The 13855-nt window shown below is 38.1% G+C and overlaps 1 protein-coding gene across 1 annotated transcript; it reads left to right on the top strand.

The window, feature by feature from the left end:
• Positions 1-478: 478 nt before the first annotated feature.
• LOC121420990 lies at positions 479-13559 on the top strand. Its single transcript, XM_041615555.1, has 8 exons — positions 479-934; positions 4777-5098; positions 6915-7007; positions 8216-8308; positions 9666-9845; positions 10882-11385; positions 11924-12119; positions 12710-13559. The coding sequence occupies exons 1-8, from the start codon at positions 890-892 to the stop codon at positions 12813-12815; spliced, it is 1539 nt and encodes a 512-aa protein (XP_041471489.1). The 5' UTR covers positions 479-889; the 3' UTR covers positions 12816-13559.
• The last annotated feature ends 296 nt before the right edge of the window (positions 13560-13855 follow it).

The following is a 13855-nucleotide window of genomic DNA, read 5'->3' as shown; positions in this document are numbered from 1 at the left end:
TCAACAACATTATCCCCTGAAAACATCAAGTACAAGGAGTTATCATTCCTAATAAAATCTGGTACGAGTTAGAGCTGCGGATTTGCTAAAGGTGTAATGCGTTCATAGGGGGCATAAATTTGCTGTAACAGTGTAAGTCCCGGCACGTGCTTCTGTACTGATAAGTTGTAAGTACACGGAAACCAAGTGGTATTGCAATTACAGATTTTAGGATTACGGCGAAAAAGAGAGAAAATTGGAGTTAGCGTTACCAAATAAATTCCATGCACAATTTTGGGAGAGAACGGAGCTCAACAACCTGTAGTGGTTGACTCTGCTTATACGCATGCGCGATGCATTGCATTCTGATTGGTCAAACTCGCCAAGTCCATGAACCAATCAGCAGACCGTAATGCGATTAACAGCGAAAGCCAAGCTGATCCTTACGTTGTGTGTTAGGGTGATTTTGACACGCGTGTCGGAGGGTATGTGTGTATAAATGCACAGTCATAACAAGGTTACTGAAAATCAGTGCATCGAGTGTTACTTTTTATTCAAACATCTAATTCGTCCAGGGTTGAACAAGTTGACTCTCGCAGTATAAAAACTCTGCTGAGCCATGCGAGTACCAGTCATATTATATTTTGTTGTCTAGTCCAACAGGTTTGGAAAATATTAACCGGGGCTGGATCCAGGGTACGTACAAACAGGACTTGGACTAGTAGTAATAAACGACCATTGCCTGCACCCAGAAGCTTTCACTTTCGTCTCTTCGCTCACTTTGGAGACCACCTGATTTCGAATCTGCGTCATCTAATTGGGAATAAACACCGCTCTCTGCAATTCACTCAAGAGGAGATTTATTGAGAGTATTTTCAGGATTCTTGGAGGGGTTGAATCCCGGCAAAAGATGATGGAAGCTGACCTTGCGGATTACTGTAAAGATGAGCCAATGGTAAGATATCGTCTTTATTATTTGATTTTCAGCACACTTCATCCATTTCCTTTCCTCTCATTCTCTTCTCTTCCTCCTCCCATTCTTCTTTCTCTTCTTCTTTTCCTTCTTCTTTTCCTTCTCCTTTTCCATCCCATCCTATTGGTCTTCCTCTCACTCCACGGATCTATAGGTCCAAGCTCTTTCTCCCTGATGAGTTGCATACCTTGGTAAGGTATCCTCTCTTTCACCTTCTCTTTCGGATGGGTTTGTATCTTCCTCAACTCTCTCTCTTACTCGTTATTTTGTCTTCCTCTCTTTCTTCCATCTTCTCTTCATCTTGAGCCTTCTCTCCCCATTTTTCTGCCGCACCCTCATCACTTTCCACGATCTGTAGAACCCATCTCTTTATCCACCTAAATATAAATATGTCTACTTGTCTGTCATCTATCCATCTTTCTTAGCCAAGGTTTAGTGAACATTACAGTAATATTAAAATAACCAAGGATCTTAAATTAACCGTTCAAGCTTGATTCGTTTAATTTCGTCAATATAAGATTGTTTATTCAGTGGGTTAAAAATTAATCAACAAATCACTTTCATGAGTTACCAAGCTACTACATTCAAGCAAAATGTAGACCTACTTCTTTTTCTTTAACCCGGTGAGATGTTTACAACGAGAGAAGCTGAAAAGTTTTGCTTTCGAGTGGCATTTCTCTTCAAAGATTTAGGCCTATTAAATGGTCATGATGGTATCGCTTCGTAGCTCCAGTCTCGAGGGTTGGTTGGTTTTCTGTCTACTAAACACCTTGTTTTCCTATTAAGGTGGGATATAATTGCTTTCAATATCCGTCTGTTTTTCAGAGCCCTGGCGTTAGCAAGAATATTGATCTGTAATATTCAAAGAAAACAAAATATCAGGTCGTTGGCTTAGATTGCGCAACCCCTTTTCATAATTTCATCCCTGATTTCTTGGTTTGATTTTTTGAAAGATCCGGTTTCAGCCCTCCTCTGCGGCGCGCTACGGGGAACGTCATTACACCTATTCAACCCCTTTATAGCGAGGCGTATTGATTTTGGCACAAAGCGGATAACGTCGTTCTTTTAACGCATCTTATTATAGAAATTGTCTCGTATAATCCGGGGTTAACTGACAACTAGGCAATAATACTGGTATGCCAGATCCATGGGAAAATCAGGTCTGTAATTCTAAAGCTTTTGTACGACATGACAGCGGTTCATTGACGTTTGACACGCAGCGCAACACGTTTAATTTGAGCAGGTCAAGAATACAAGCATGTATAGTTGATTGGCAATTCACGAACACAAGACGGCGCTATTGATTAAAGTGTATTGAGTAGGTAACGTGAGACTCGGTTCTGAATCTCGTGTCATAATTAATCAGAGTAGTTTAAATCCCGGTTGATGATTGGTTTTCAACGGGGTTTTTTTTCGTGGAATTATATTTAGAAAATGAATGACGATCATGATAAATAATTCTACCTTCATGTCTTCAATGTCATTTTTTCAATAAAAATAAAATACAAGTACATGAATTGCAAGTGATAAAGCGCTATTTATCAACAGCTTGATTTTATTGAATTTTAACATTTCGGCATTCTTAATGTTATTCTATTTTATGTAATGTTTTTTCTACATTACATCAATGTATATCACACAGCATAATTATTTTATCTTTTAAGTTTAGTTCTGAACATACGTTACTATATAACTTTTGTTCCGATCCCTTAACCTGCTTAATTCGATCGCGTACAGCCGACACAAGCGTGACCATAAATCAAAATTACCCCTAAATAGGAGTCAAAGTTATTTTCACCCCACCCCCGCCCTCTACATGCAAATAACATTTACTTTTTCCTAATTTCTATCACACCATATTTAGTAAAAAGGAATGTTTGTAATTGTACCCGGTTATATTATATTATCTTTCCGCTTTCGTCAAAGTTAAGTTTGATCATAACTGTTTTTATAGTGAAAATGTAGCGTATGCAATGAAATTGCGCATAGGTAAATGTAGGGGAATTTCCCTATATAAGTGGGAGAAAGTGTTGCCCATGTTAGGGTGGAAGTGGACGTTATCGTACCAGTCTCCAAAAAGTGAGAGAGTAAAAGTAATGACGATAAAGAGTGAAAATCGATTCACCCATGACTTCCTTTTCTAATTTCCATTTTGATCATTGGAACAATTTCCGATTTTAACCACAAACTAGCCGTGCAAAGAGGTAAATCCGAGGTGAAATTCATGCTAGAAATTGAAGTACAAGATCCGCTCAAATTGAACTTTGCACCGAATCTAATCGCCGATATAAAAACAAAACAAACCTATTTCAATTCGTTCGAAACGTAAATCATCCTTTTGGTTACAATCATGACAATGCACAGTCGTGGACTCTGTTCCCAGTTAACCAACCATGGGGTAAAAAATAATGAACATCCATAATTATTGCTGGTTAAAAAAGCGTCAAAGGTTAGGCATCTTTTTGCAACACCGGTTAAAAAAAATTGCTCATGAAACACATTCTGTATTTACGCATTATTTACCAAATAATCATGCATGCATGTTTCCCTTTTTCACCCAACTTGCCTCTACTTGGACAAAATAATTTTAACCATAGAGGTCTCTATTACATTTAGTCAATGTTGTAAAACAATGATAACTTTGCTACACTCAGTCTAAAACTGTTTACCAAATGTGGGATAAAATGGGAAAATTTTTGATTGGTTAATGATACCAAATACTATAGTAAATTTTACGCAATGTTGCGTTGGAAATTTACCCTTTAAACTTGAATTTTACCCAATAATGAGGGGCAAAATCATGCAGCAATCATGCTTGTTCCCTCTCTACCCAATATTAGGTAATTCTTTTACTCAATATTTTTAGAGTGTACCCTGTATCTTGGCCTATAAACCAGCGTGGGTTTGTTATACGCTATTAACAGACGTTGGTTGCGTCAGCGCACTTAATGGCCTGTAAGCAAGCTCATTTACACCAATTAATTAACATTCTTGATACGTCTATATAAAAGCCATTAGCGGGTACATAATTAGCTTTTCAATTATAGCACTCTGACTCACAACACTAATTGACAATCCATTGTTATGTGTATTGAGGGTTTTTTTTTATATATATATAGAATTATATTTGATCACGTTTTATGGAAATATAAATTTAAAAAAAACATGTTTCTTCATCGAATTAAAAACTAGTTTATTTAAGATGATACTTTAAGTGGGTAAAAAATCCAAGGAAGACAAAGAATACTTAAGATTTTATCATGTTCGATTCTATTATTATGATTTTCAGTATATACACACTCTAAAAAATCTTTGGTAAAAATGCTCCATTAGGCCTTATAGGTAATTAATTATGTGTCCAGCGAATATTGGGCAGTGCTTTTTATTTATCGATTGTGACGAAAGTTTTGCCCATTCTATAGCAATAGCTGCTTATTTTGTTAAACTTTGGACAATAGCTGCCCGCGTGGGGGAAAATACTGCCCAAAATTGGTTGGACACATAATTACCTTCGTGCTGGTTAAAATTTAACCCAATATTTTTTACAGTGCAGTTTCGAAATGTGAATCACTTATTTTGAATATTAGGACCATTCTCGATATTGGCTATTTAATAATGGAATTCGGGGTAATCATCTGTGAACGTCTAACTTCATACCAAATTGTTTGGTCTATTTTCGGTCGTCGCAACGATTGGTATTTCCAATGTTTATCATCAAATCTGGACACCATCTCTACTAAAACGAATCAATTATTATGTTTTAGATAATATCTTAGATAGATATGTAGTAAGATAATCATCGCTATCTTCATCTTTTCCCGCAGCTCTTCTCGGATGTGTATTCCGACCACGTCTCGGGCATGACCGTGGAGTTCCCCACCCCAAAGGCATTCCGTGTCGGCTCGTACAGCGGCAGCGATTGCGAGCGCAAATTCCAGACCTTCCCGACACCGCCCGACTCGCCGGTGCTCGCCGAGCTCACCCCGCCCAACGCACGGCCCGGAAAACAGCAGGTGGCCCCAGGAGTTACGGGGCACACGCAACAAACACGGTACATGCCAGGCGAAGCTGGGTCGATTTCTGCCGACGGTTCGGCCGCATCACATCCCACTGAAATGGACTTTTCACTGCTCATGGAAGATATTCGTAAGTATATGCATTTATTTCATTTCGCTGAATACCTCTGATTTTTTTTTATTAATTGTATTTTTAGACAATATTTTTTTCCATTAAATATTTTTGAAAGTATTTCAAGCTGTTTATTCAAAAGATGTCCGAAATTAGTTTTCTTAATTTCCAATTCTTTTTCATTCCTCTTTCGCGCGCTCTTTCTTTTGCCTCTATCGCTTCCTCCCTCCCTTTAATAATAAATCTTGTGAATATACACTCTCTCGCTGTCTCATCCACTTTTATTCAATTTGTATTATTGTCTCTCACCTTTTTTCGGTTGAAGTCTCGATATTCGACTAATTACCACTTAGGATACCACTTTTACCACCAAAAACTCCGGTACCCCCGCGCCATAAGCAGGTCATTTATTTAAGAGCGCATGAAATTTTAGTTTTTCAAGAGGCTTGCCAATTTCACTTTCGATGCGGCCGTCTCTCCGCAACCGTACGCGGTTTGGTGATACGAAGAGTTTTTCAAACTGGCTCGTCTTTGCTTATTAAATTTTATACAAAAACAGGAGTGCAGTCTATAAAGATAGTGTTAGTTTTTTCATTAATCTATGGGTCTTAGTTACTTATAAAATCAAATTAAAGTACTTCGGGGAGAATTTGCAAAGCAATTTTGGTTTTGTGTTTAGATGTATAACAACGTTTTACATGTTTTATCAGGGCGTTGGGAGGTAGAACTCTCTGCTTTATAGACCCCTTTTCTTCAGATTTTCAGATTTATGATTAAGTAACTATAGTGGTCGGTTTAAGATTCATTGAGTAGAAATTAAATCACTTAGAAACGCTATTATTTACTGCGAAACGTTATTCACCAATTTCCGACGAATGCAAGTGCCCATATCTCGTTCATTCAAATCTGGGGTCGGTTGCAGGAGTTGCTATCAAACACAATTCTAAAAAGAAAAGAAAAAAGAACGCAACTTTAAAGCACGCTTTCGAGACTTAAGATATATTTTTCTGATATGGGATTTATCGTAACTATTTCGTGCAACCGGTCCCCAGAAGGGCGGAAAAGGTACCCACGCTAAGTGGCATCGAACAGACATCGGAAAATACTATAGCCCAGTCGTCTCAATGGATATTACAAAATATCCACTTGAATATAATGCTTAGAAAAGGGGAAAAGAAATCCTCATCATCTGAACACTTAAACGATATTGAAAAAAAAGATGATTGAAAACACATGTATATACCATTGCAACGAAAACTATACTGTTGTAAATCAGGATAATTGAGACGGTTTGGCAGGTAATGAGTTTCGTCCACTTCAGTCCAAATCAGTCTGCAACGCTCGGCCTATAAAGTCTCGCATTTTGCAGATGCGCAAGTCTTTGTTTTGCGGACATCGTTGAATATCAGTTAGTAATTCATTAGAAAATCATTTTTCTTTTGCACACTTGGTTTAAATGAAATCACTTTAAAAAATATTGTTTTTAATTCATAAACAACCTTGTTTTTAAGAACATTATAGAAGTTGCTTAAAAGTTTAATAAAGGTTTGGAGTAATTAATATCAAAGTTGTATTTTTTATATTCAGTCTTCAAGATCATATTAAACTCTTGTTTAAACTGTTATACAACTACTGTTTAGTTCATGTAGTAAAAGTTGTGCAAAAATAATTAGCGCTTTACTGTGTACTCATTGTCAATGAGCAGTACAATGTTTTCCTTTGTCTCTTTTTGTATAATAATATTTAACCAAATCCGACATCGATCTCAACTCTTGAAGAGTTTTTGATAGTACAGAAGGGTAATAACTTGCCCCCTTCTTTTTCCCACGCCCAGTTCACGGAAACATGACTGATCAGTTTAACTCGCAGCTCTGTGATAACCAGTACTCTTCGACGTTAGGGCTCACCGATGGACTCCAAAAATCAGGTAATTATTTGTTTGAAAATAGTTATATCAATCAATTTATGGAAGCTTGTTTAAACATGTTTATGAATTATTTCATTAAAATGTATTATTGGTGAGGCAAATTCATATTAATGTAAATGTTTGTAATTATATTGATTATCGTGATTATTTGTGATGCAAAATCATATACTGTTTAATGAATTATGTTCCCATCATGCATGAATATAGCCGTTTGGTTATTCCCCTATAAGTCAGTTTTACCATTCGGTAAAAAAGTGAAATGACTACTTAGAAATCGGCAAGCATTGACCAAATTTGGCGGGAAAGAAATATAGGAAAGACGAAAAATAATATTTCGAAAGTTGGGTTGATACCAAAAGTTTGTGTGCTGCAAACCACTAGGCACCGGTTTAACGGCCTTCCTGTGGGCATGACTCTGTCCAACTCTTCTTGAAATTGTATTTCTCGATTTTGTTACAAAAAAAAATTGTTATTGCGTAAAGAAAACATGAACTATCGTTCGAAAGGTTGACCAGTTTATTTTAATATTTTCTCAGAACTTGAAGCCGTACATGCATGCCCGATTTCGCCATTTTATTCATTTGATTGCGCAGTCACATTAATGGACCAACCAGGTGGATATTGCGCTATTTTGTATGTCATAATATTCGGCCTGTTTTGATATCTCTGTACAGATTCAATGACATTTTCTCCGGCGACAAACGCTCCGATGGAAAATCTACACGTTAAGGCAAACCCAATGCATAACATACCAAAACTGAATAAGCCCCAAGTCCTTATCTTTGTATTGTTCTGAACCCCAAAACTCTTGGCTTATCGTATCGATCTGGGCTCTGTCTGTCAAAGAGTTACGATTGATCCGATCAATCGCAACTATGGACAGCCAGCAACGTCAACATCTAAAATGCATGTTTGTTCAAAATATTTTCTAGTATTGATGTTCATTCATACATTCACTGTTTTCAATACAATTCAGTATGCTTCTCTTTGTTTTAAAAGGAAAGTGAACAAATATCCTAAGGAAAAATTATGACATTGAAGGAATTCCATATACTTGAGATTGATCGGATCAATCATAACTCTTTGTAAGACGGTGCCCTGGAGTCGGTTTCGTTAGTATGACTAGCATTTGACTGCGGGAAAGCCTATTGCGGATTGTGAGTGACATCGTCTCTAATATTACCCCTTTTTTAATTTGCCTTGAATAGAGTTTTTGGACAACCTTACACAGTTCTCGGCGAATTCCACGATCAACCTTTCGTCAACGATGTTCCCGTCATCCTTCAATGAAAGCCTGGATGGTAAGACTACTCTTACTGATTACACGTCTGCATATAAACTAATACATACACACTCGTTGTTGCCATAGTAACTTGATATCATATATCTATTTCTGTTTTGTATGAAACATTCTCAGCGGTTTCTCTTTCGTCGGGCACTTATCGATGATTGTTCTGAAATTAATGGTTTGAAACTTGATTCCCCCCAAAAAAGAAATAACCAATGGCTAGAACCGCTTAAAAAAATAATACTTGGAACAATTTGGACGAATTTTCAGCATGTAATGAAAGTTTCAAAATACAAGTCTTAGTCGTACCATTTCATTTGCAATTCATTTTGTGTAGATTTGCAAAGGGAGGATTGGCGATGTCGGCATTTTCTCAAAACAAATTTATACTTGTGAAAACTGAATACTTGAGAAAATAGAAATCACGTAAACATCCTTTAACAGAAAACTTGTGAAAAGTGCGGGTCGGTCCGGAGATGTTTATTAACGCGACGTCGACTGCGAAGGTGAACTTGGTCAGCCTCAGCTACAGACTGCAAGCATTGTTTGTAGTTTCGTATGCCGCCAATCTGTAGGTGTTTCGGGGTGAAGCCCTGATATACAGGGCCCCATTGCTTCTATTTCTGAATTAAAAATTAAAGTCGACCGTGCAATCAGTCGTTCAGTCTGTTTTGATGAGACACCCGTTATTTATTAATTTTATTTTGAAGGTGTTTTCAAAAACACCTTTAAGTTTTTTTCTTAGAATTAGGCTAATCAGGACTCGGGTGAAATTACAGCCGGTCCTATAGTTTCTCTCTCGGTATTGTACGGGTCAAGACGAAAGAAAGCGCTTGAATAATATCGCATTCTGTTCGACGTAGATATCATGTTCTTCGAAGATGAACCGCTCAAAAGCTCTTCGTAGTTGACTAGTTTCGCTTCTTGAACGCAGGTTGGCTCTGGAAAAATATTTCATTTCATTTCCTGGAAGCCTGCGCGAAACACGTTGCCTCTCATTGCGTGCGTCTATACTATATTGCTAATACATTAACGTCTTAGCGAACTTGCAGCAGCGTTCTGCACTTGGAGACGTGTTTCTTTTGTATTACATATACTTCAATATTTTATGTGTCATTGATTCTGGCACTTACAAAGACAGGTAATTCATTAGATTCGATGTCTATCTATCCTATGATTCTGCCATTAACCTTTTTTTGCCATTTGAACATGCGGTGGCGACTTGTGAGAATTATTCGGCATTTCGCATCCTTCTCGTTCTTTCGCAGAATTCAGTTTCATTGTCTCGCGATTCATTTCTTATCTTCTTTTGTGTGTCTAATGACGATAGCAATTCAATCGATATATCTGTCTGTTTCCCGTCATTGCAGATTGTACCATCCCAAGCCCTGCCCCGTCGCCGTCGCCGATCTCTGTCTGTGATATCGATATTTTCGCCGGCGATCTGCCCAATCTCGACGATCTCACGCTGGTCAGCGAGTTCGCCCAAATGGAATCTTTTCAACACCGATCACAACGTGGCGCTTTCGGCATGAGCTCATCAGGCGAAGGTAGGTCACGTGGTGACGTTTTAGCCAATCAGATATCATTATCTATTATAGGCGTACAATAAAAGATTTTTATTCCCTGTATAATTATTAACATGTATGTATAATCGAAGCTGTCCCGGTTTTTTTAATTTCCAATTTTACTTAACATCGACTGAAAAATCTTGATGCAGCCTTGATAATTGCACATTTTGACGCAATTATAAGATTTGAAGGTATCTGCAAATTTTGAATTGGTTATGTCTATGGGATATTAAAGGGTGCTTCGGTAGCCGTCTATTATCTCTTTTCATGCATTACGAAACCAGTCGTATTAATGCCGTGGTACAAACAAGGACGGTCTATCAAAACTGTTCGTCGATCACTTACAGCATTAGTGTAAACCCCGCTTTAGCGTTGGGCACACACTTTACAAGGATGTCAGCGATCTTGAGACCAACTGGTTATGAGAAACCGGGTCTTGTTTTGCGAAACCAATGTGCTATGGAGGGGAGGCATTTATGGAAGATTAATTAATGTGTCTCGATGTTGAAGCCCTTTGTTCTGCAAAAATATTGAGAAGAGAGAAAATCAAAGTATTGTACCGATTCGAAGAGTAGAATATGAGGGTATATATCGCGATTGGTCTAACTGCTATGTCATATTAATATACTGGTAGGTGTTGGAGCGAAGGTCATAAGCAATCATTTCAAATTCAGACTTTTTTTTTATATGTGCTGACATGAATGACGTTGTCTATATGCAGGTATCGAATGTGGATGATGAAACGGTGGAGGGGGTAATATTCTGATATAAAGTCGCATGTTCAATTTTTTATTCGTATTTTTCTTCCCGTCATCATCATCTTCTTCTGATTCCTTTTCCCCTTTTCATTTTTTTTCCTTCGTCTCCTTCATCTTCCCTTTCTTTTCCTTTATCTCCTTTTTCTTCTTCTACTACTACTTCTTCTTGTGTATGATAATAATGCTCCAGTAGTTTCTATCTAACCATTTCTGTCTGGGATACATTTTGAATTGAATTTTGTTTCTGTTCCTTTTAGATTCAGACATCGAGAGCGTATCCGGGTACTCGCCGCCTATCGAAGACCTACAACCAACCTACAATGCTATGTCTTCTTCCATCATGTCCCACCCACCCCCACTCTACCACGAACACCACCACAACATCCAACCGTACCACACCTACCGCCACGCCCACCACCACCACCAGACGCAGACGCCGTACCCGCAACAGCACGGCTTCGCCGCCGCCGCGTCTGCCCCGAACGGCCGAACGCACAACTACCAGTGTCGCACGATGCACACGACACTTCAGATGCTGGACTCGCACGCGGACGGCGTGGTGAAACCGGAGATGTCGTCACAGCAGGGAAGTTGCGCTGGACCAATCAGGAAGCCGTTCCGCGTCCGACCGCGTAAACAGTCTGTGACGTCAAGCGACGATGGCGGCAGCGACGAAGAGCACGTGGTCACGACTACAACTGTCACCGGCGGGAACGCAGTATCATCACCCAATAGAAACAGGGGACGAGGAAGGAGAGAAGGTGATTACTAGGCCATTCAAAAATTGACCGATGAATAGGAATAATAGAAGTTTTTCTAGGAAGAAAATGAAGACTTATTGTAGTAGTACTGACTTCACAGTCAGACATGAATCTTCGAAAGCAGTCGCATTGAAGGCGATGCGATGTGCGATGAGATATTCGCTGGTTGCATCCATGATTTCAACCCAAGAACACGGTGATCTTTGTGCGCCAAACTCTCAATATACTGTAATTCAATTTTACCAAACATACTTATTATGATAGAAATTAATACACCCTGGTTAGCTATAACCTTAAATTAAAAAGGAGAAAGAGAGAGAGATCACGGATGCGCATGGAAGTGAAACGATTTCATGGTACTTATGGTTAACCGTTTAAATTGCACCTCATTTAATCCTTTGTGGCTTTGACCTATAACTTTCAATGTAGAATCTTAAAAAATATTAAAACATCATGAACAATGATCCTGAACGTTTTGTAAAATCAAATAATGATAAGAGCGGTGAATAAAATATTCCTTATTTTTTTGTATTTACAGCCATGAAAGGAAACCACTTGTGGGAGTTCATCCGAGACATTCTGAAGAAAGACGAATACAACCCGAAGTTCATCCGATGGGAAGATCGGGAGGCCGGAGTCTTCCGATTCGTCAACTCGGAAGCCGTCGCCACCATGTGGGGAAGGAAGAAAAACAACCCGCAGATGACCTACGAAAAGCTTAGCCGTGCCATGAGGTAAATTGATCTTTCTTCCTTATTCAATTATTGAAAAAAAAAAAAAAATTAGGAAAGTATCTTTTTTGTCGTATTAGTGTCTCACTCTTTATTTTTTTTCCTTCTTTTTCTACAACCCATTCCTTATTTGTTCTTATCTATCATCATTTTTATTTCAAAAATATTATTTCAAAAACCTATATTCCCCAATTTGGAATATTTTTCTGTAGCTCTTACAAAGTGGCGCTTTCTGTATCCACTATATTATTTATCATATTTGTATCTTAATATCGCAGTATCAAAGTTTTATTCTATCATGAAGATGTTTCCGTGACAATGCTTGTGGAAAATCTGAGTCGTATAAAAACTGATCCTATTTTGCACTTCTTTCAAGAATGATTTGCAATTTTGGCAAAATTTGAAGTACTGGGTTGATTGATGAACACAATAAATGCGCAATGAAAGTTATGAGTGTAATTGTAATAAAAAAATTCACACATTGTTAATAGGTAATAAATAACACCCGTTATGGTCGTACTTTGTGTCAGTTCGTTCTATAGTGCAATGAAATTAATTTTCGTCGTCATGTTGTATTCTCTTTCAAAACACAGGTATTACTACAAGCGCGAAATCTTAGAGAGAGTGGACGGGAGACGGCTGGTCTACAAATTCGGTAAAAATGCGGACGGGTGGAAGGAGGCCGCAGGACTTCAATGAAAAGAGTCACTCACTCCATTGAATGACTTCAAAAAAAGACCTGTCGCCATCTTGACTTTGAAGTGACCTTCATCTAGGGGATGGTGACGTCACAATTGTGGCCAGATAGGTCATCCAATGAAAGGACACTTATGGACGATGACTTGCTGTCATCGCGCGTATACGAGTTTCCGGCGAGTTGCAAAAAAAAAGAATATATTTATTTATTGTGCAGTCAGTGCAATTGAATATGAAAGTCTACTTCTCATTGGTTAACTGTGGCAATTCGCGGGGGATTGGACCAATCGGCGTTCTCCTTCAATAATCCTCGTTGGAAAACAGCTGCTCCCAGTTACGAACTGTATCGACGTTCAATTTTTGGTCTGTTTCTTTATACGCCCCGCAAAGTTTAACCTTCGTGCATATTGTTGCACACAACAAGGTCAAGTTTAATCAAGCTCAAAATAGGATGAGGATATCGGGTTTCAGGATGTAAAATCCTGTAAAATATTATCGTCGTATTCCTAAGTGAATGACAGATAGTGGCGGGATTGTTAAGCTCTTAAAATCCAACCTCATATTGAATAAAAATCTGATTTAGATTATCAACGATTCACGCCCCGTATTTCGTCTTTCAGATGGTTTCATCGCCGGCCACCCCCGTAATAAATCATACCTTTTAATACATTTCTGGAAAAAAATTATTACACAAATTATGTACTTGTATAAAGGCATATTTAAACAGGGTATGTCAAAAAAATCGATAAACTTGCCTTTTCTAAAAAAAAATCCAATATCAGTTGGAAGGATAAATATATCCACAATCTGGGCCGTATTGTCATATAACAGAAACATACTTGCTTTTTCCAAGAAATCCTAAGAATCGCCTTGTGGATTTAAATATCATGTGCCTTTCCATTTTATATTTGGGACTGAAATTGAACAGATCATTGTGTTCAAATATACCTCTTCCTGATATGATTATCTTTTTTAAAGAAGCAATAATTGTCAACAAAGTTTCATGAAAGGGGTATCGAAACACGATACAATGTTGACTGAAA

This window comes from Lytechinus variegatus, chromosome 9 (genome assembly GCF_018143015.1).
Source record: "Lytechinus variegatus isolate NC3 chromosome 9, Lvar_3.0, whole genome shotgun sequence".
In the NCBI taxonomy this organism is placed as follows: Eukaryota; Metazoa; Echinodermata; class Echinoidea; order Temnopleuroida; family Toxopneustidae; genus Lytechinus; species Lytechinus variegatus.
The sequence above is the reverse complement of the archived record's forward strand: the minus strand, read 5'-3'. Positions and strand labels throughout refer to the sequence as shown.